At 38.7% G+C, this 5,595-nt stretch overlaps 1 protein-coding gene across 1 annotated transcript in view; it reads right to left on the bottom strand.

Annotated features, from left to right (window-relative positions):
* Nucleotides 1-253, bottom strand: part of Fam174a (family with sequence similarity 174, member A) — a gene marked incomplete in the record, with an annotated part of 34,632 nt that extends 34,379 nt beyond the window's left edge. The window contains 1 exon segment of the mRNA XM_013513060.1: nucleotides 1-253. Coding sequence (XP_013368514.1) covers nucleotides 1-21 — 21 coding nt within the window.
* Nucleotides 254-5,595: the final 5,342 nt, after the last annotated feature.

The following is a 5,595-nucleotide window of genomic DNA, read 5'->3' on the forward strand; positions in this document are numbered from 1 at the left end:
GCGGCAGCGCTGGGCCGGCATAGTCCCCGGGCCGCCCTCTCACCACGCGGGCGCCGCCGGGCCCGCCACGCCGGCTGCGCGTGAGAACATGGGCGCGTCTGGGGAGGAAGCGCTGGCCAGACCCGGAGCCAAGGCCCCTGACGGCAGGTGGCAAGAGAAGGCAGTGCCTGCCGCGGAGCCCGCAACAACCGGAAGTTCGTACATCTCAGCGGCCACAGCTGCTATGGACGCTTAAAGTTGCTAATATGGAAGGGCAGGACGCACTCTGTGACGTCAGACGCGCAGAGCAGACGGCGCACGCGCAGTGATGATCAGTGGAGACGCAGGCGCGGCAGGGACTGTTTGCTGCTCTTCCACTTCAGCATTTAATACAAAAGGGAAGGTTTAGGATAAATGAGCAAGAATGTGTAAAAAAATTATGTGCGTATCAGCTGTTTTCATGAGGGAACCATAAAAAAATGAAGCTGATAATTTGAATTCTTTGTTGGAAAACTGCAAAAACACACCTAATTAATAAACGAACCTATTAATAATGATGATTAATTATTAATTAGTCCCCCCGTTTGATTACAGACTAAACGGACCATTTTTTGCCTGCTGGCCCCTGACTTTACTTACATCACTTTAGACAATGTAGAATTGTCAGTTCTTTTTCTGCCCCTTTGAGCTGGCTTTTTATAAAAGGCTTTTGTCAGTTTGAAGGACTTGGGAGACATTAAGATGGAAAAGGAAAGATAGTGGCTTATCTCTCATTTTGTGGAGGATATGACCCTAACCCTCTGCAAATTCCTTGTTTCAGGTTGTGAGAAGACCTCCAGTGATGGAGACAGGTGAAAGCTCAGTTATACTTCTGAGTGTAGTCAGGTACCAGACACAGGTGGCCTATGGTCTGCCCACCCTAGCACTTAAACTCTGCAGCTCTTTGTTTCTTTTACCGAAATTGGGCTCAGACTGAGTTTTTGCAGCTCTTTTCTCTTGCAGACAGTTCAATAGCTTTTGTCATTTTAAATTTGCCATCAGTAATATGAAACCTGAGTTTGAGTAAGTATTAACAAACAGGATAACATCTGACAAGAATCAAAGTAACTATTAATGTTCTTTTTAAATATATTTGTTTGACAAGTCACTTAGAATTTGAACTTTTGGCTTAGTTGTGTACGAAAGTTTGGATATTGGTTAGTGAACAGATAAAACTTGCCCCATAACTTCATAAAATTTAGTTCACTAGGGAGAGGCTGGGAAAGAAAGGTAATAGGGGCTGAAAATGATCAAAGTATTTTATATGCATGTATGAATCTGCCAAAATAAAACCCACTACTCAGTGTAGTTAATACATGAGAAAGAAAGAAGTTACATTATGATATTTAGTGTTTTTATGTATTCATAAACTTTATTAATAGCATTAAATCTTAAATCTATATAGAAAAAATTTCAAAATATTACCAAATAAAAATTGTAACTATGTGTGGTGGTATATTTGGTAATTAAATTGGCTAAGGTAGTCCTATTGGTCAGTTATATACCTCAATAAAGCTAGGAGAAAAAGACAAAAATATTTAGGCTCAAGTAAAGGTAACAGCAATAATCACATTAAGTTTGACTTCTGAAGTGTATGTTACAAATAAAAACTATTACGAGATCTACACCACAAACTTTGAAGAGGACAGTTTTAAGTGAGGTGAACAAGATGAGTCTTTTATCTGCTTTCAGGGATCTTGGAAGATGCAGCTTAATGGAACTGGCAGGAGTAGGCATCTTAATGTTAGGTGAAGAAGTCCAAATTTCAGCTTCCAACTGATATTTATCAATAGTAAAGTGGCTGTCTTGATTTCCCACCATCTTTACACAGATCTTTGTCCTAAACCATATGTGAAAGAAAGTTGTTATTTAGTAATGCAGCTCTTCCATGACCTTCTATCTGGTTAAGTAACCCTTAGTTATTGCAGGCTGATCAAGACCGCAATCTCCCAACTGACTAGACAGTGAAGGCTTAAATAAATGAGGCAATTGAAATGATTTCAGGGCTCCAGGAGGGTCTAACTCTCTTATAGCATTCGATATTCTCTGGGTATAGACAAAGACTTGTTTGGGCAGCCCATATTTATTTGGTTTACAAAGAAAGGGAGGGGATACTCAAGAAAATGTGGGACTTGGGGCTGGGGGTTTAGCTCAGCAGCACAGCACCTGCCTGGCAAGCACAAGGTCATGAGTTTGATTCCCAGTACTGGAGCCCCCGCAAAACACCCCTCCCCCGAAAATTTGGGACTCTGAGCAGGACCTTGGGAGAATTTTTCGAAGTAGTTAATTATGTCAATCAAGAGAACTACCTTATCTTTAGGTTGGTATTTATTGTAGAAGTGTGGAGACTGCAGCCGTAGTCTCCTTTAAGTTAACTGGGGTTGGAGCCACACGTCCTCAGATGTGGCCTTATCTTATCCTTCAAGGCATCACAGCTTCACAGGCCAGTACAGGCCTTAGCGGTGACCAGTGACTCATAGAGGTTCATTTACTATGAGTTCACTGCCAATCTTTAGACAAAGTGCCTAAACTTCAGACAACTCACAGGTAAACATGGAAAGCCAATTGGTTAATATTAAATCCTGCTCAGAACCACTTCATAGTGGTCTCTGTCAACCTGCCAAGTCCAGAATTCAATTCAAAGAAACAATAAAAAGGGGAGGAAGAAAAGAAGGAAGGAGAACGTGGATTACCTTTCCTATCTCCAAAACTATGATTTTATCATTATATTTTTCATCTTTATCCATGGAACATCTTCCTGCCAGGTGCTGAGGCATAAAACTGTGGAGTTATATTTACCTTTTACTTACCATCTGCAGCAGTCCTTACCAGTAGTAACTGGGACAGAGAAAAAGCTAAATGATTCTGAATCTCAGAGTCAAACAAATGTTTCCAAATGGTTAGAGAAAGCTATATTCTAATTTTATCAAAATGTGACTCCCAACCACCTAAATCAGAGTAAAGCAGGGGATATATGGATTCTGGGTCACAATTCCTGAATTTCTCAGTCATAATTTTGGAAAATGGTAATATAGACCATATGTGTATTTCTATACCAGTTCTTGTGATGATTTTAATTTATAACAAAAGTTTAAGAAAAGTTCTTCTCCTCAACATTTGCATGTGTCTGTTGTCAAATAGTGTTTATTTCCCCAACATCTTTTCTATTAATCCATCTCTTTCTATTCCCTGCTTATAAGTAGTAATCACATTCATATTTCTATAGGTGTATATCTTCCTACTTGCTTTCTTTTTTTTTTTCTTTTCCCCCCTCCGGTACCAGGGACCGAACTCACGACCTTGTGCTTGCCAGGCAGGCGCTTTGCCGCTGAGCTAAATCCCCAGCCCCCCTACTTGCTTTCTAGCCCTTTATTTATTTAAATTTTGTTCCTTTAAAGTTAAGCTTTTCAAATTTAGATTTACCATGAAATGAGAGTCAAGTATCAGATACATTTTTTCAGAAATTCTCAATCCTCAGTAACAATCTTAGTAAGCCAACAGTCGAGAAATTGTTGTGTTCTTTGTTATTGTCTTTTTGGGACAGGGTCTCCCTATGCAGTTCAGGCTGGCCTTGAACTCACTTTGTAGCCCAGCCTGTTCTCCAGCTCGCAATGATCCTCCTGAGTGCTTGAATTACAGGCGTGTACCACCACACCCAGGTATTGTGTTCTTCGTAGAATATCATTTTTGTAAAATATTCCTGAAAGATATAGTCAGGTTTATCACAAGAATGAGCAACCAGTTTTCTGAGAAAATATATTGTGTTTTGCCTCTGCAGTTTAAAAATGATGACTGTGAACATACATACCTATTTAGAATAGATTTCAGCTAGGTGCAGTATTACACGTCTCTAATCCCAGAAATATGATAGGCCAAACCAGGAAGATTGCAAGTTTGAGTTTAGTGTAGACAATTCAGTGATGAGGGAGAACCTGTCTCAAAATTTAAAAGTAATAAAAGTCTGGGTTTGTACCTTAATATGAAGGGTCTGGGTTTAACCCCAGTACCACATGTATACACAAAAATTAAATTTGAAGTTAGTATAATTGGTTGTTTCTGAATTTTTCTATTAATATATTATAGTTTTACTTGTCACTTGGCTTACAGTTTGTCCCTAGTACAAAAGATTTAAAAATATGTAGGTGATAAAGATTTCTAGAATAAAGTTATGTCAAATTTCTTAAATTCACTGCATACTGAGAAAAAGCCAATATGTTTTATCAAAGACTAAAATACCTCAGTCAGCCAAAGTTCCATCTTTCATGGAAATATAATTAAAAGCCACTGACCTGCTAAATGAAATCTGAACTCACTGGCTTGAGTTGAATAATGATTGTGAACATTAACTATCTAGTACATATCAGATAAACATTAAATGATTAGCTTGTTTCACCCTCAAAAAATACATTATAATTGTTCCTATTTTACAACTGAGAAAACTCCAACACTGGGTAATTAATTTCACTAAAACTCATGTGATTAAAAACAATACAATTGAATACTGCACTCTGGCAGTCTCACTGCAGAAGTGGATTATTATACACCACATTACTGTAGTCTCCTAATTAAACATCTTTATGATTTGATTCTAGCTTATTGTCTCAATCAACTGTTCCTACAAAATACTGCATAACAAATAACCAAAAGAACTGTTTGTATTATACAGCATATAAATGTTTCTCACATATCTTTGCTCAAGCAGAGGTTGACTTCAGCTGAAATTGGTTGCAAGCCACAGACTTATTTCATGTTTGTATCTGGTTGTATTATCTCTATTCTTCTAGGATCAGAGACCTGTATGGGTCAAGTGCCTCTCAATGTTGCAGTATAAACTTCCTGGGCAGAGAGTCCAAGTGTAAGGGGGATAGGAATATCACAATGGAAGCCATTTGTGTGTAGGCATAGCTTTCTTTGTTGTTAAACAATGAAAACAATAACTTACTCTAAAGCCCCACTTAATGCCCATAACACGTATCTCTATGGCGAAAAGTGGGTCATATGGCCACTTCTAACATTTAGGGAATCTGAGAATTGACGTATTTAACATTGTGTTTCTAACAATAAGAAAAAAGAGCAAACGATATTAATAGGATTTAATTTTCAGTTCAGTAGAATGCAGGAAAACTTCATTAAGTATTAGGTGGTATCAAAATCTCCTTCTTAGCCATAAATAATAAGGCTGAGCTATAATGATCATTTGCTAGTGATCATTTCTATCCTCATACCTATAGAAGGAATTTCATGTTCTTTTACTTTAAAAGGCAGAAAACTTCTACTGTGTGATGACTTATGCCTAGATATCCTCCCAAAGCTTCCTGCAATCATAGATGGGGCATTTGGGAGAGACTGGACCGTTGTGTGAGTTACTAGATCATGGTATGTGATACCAGATTAGTCTACTGATTGCCTTAGCATGGTTCTGGGTGTGGATGATGGATTTACTGAAGAGGGAACACCCATAGACTATGGGTAGCGCTAATCAATAGGGTTGTAGCCTGGATGGAATAAAAAGGGAAAGAAGAAGGAAGGGACTGCTGCTTCCCGCTCACCATACCATGGACTGTTCCTCCTCTCCCA

This window comes from Chinchilla lanigera, unplaced genomic scaffold (genome assembly GCF_000276665.1).
Source record: "Chinchilla lanigera isolate Chin_1 unplaced genomic scaffold, ChiLan1.0 scaffold00017, whole genome shotgun sequence".
NCBI classification, from domain to species: domain Eukaryota; kingdom Metazoa; phylum Chordata; class Mammalia; order Rodentia; family Chinchillidae; genus Chinchilla; species Chinchilla lanigera.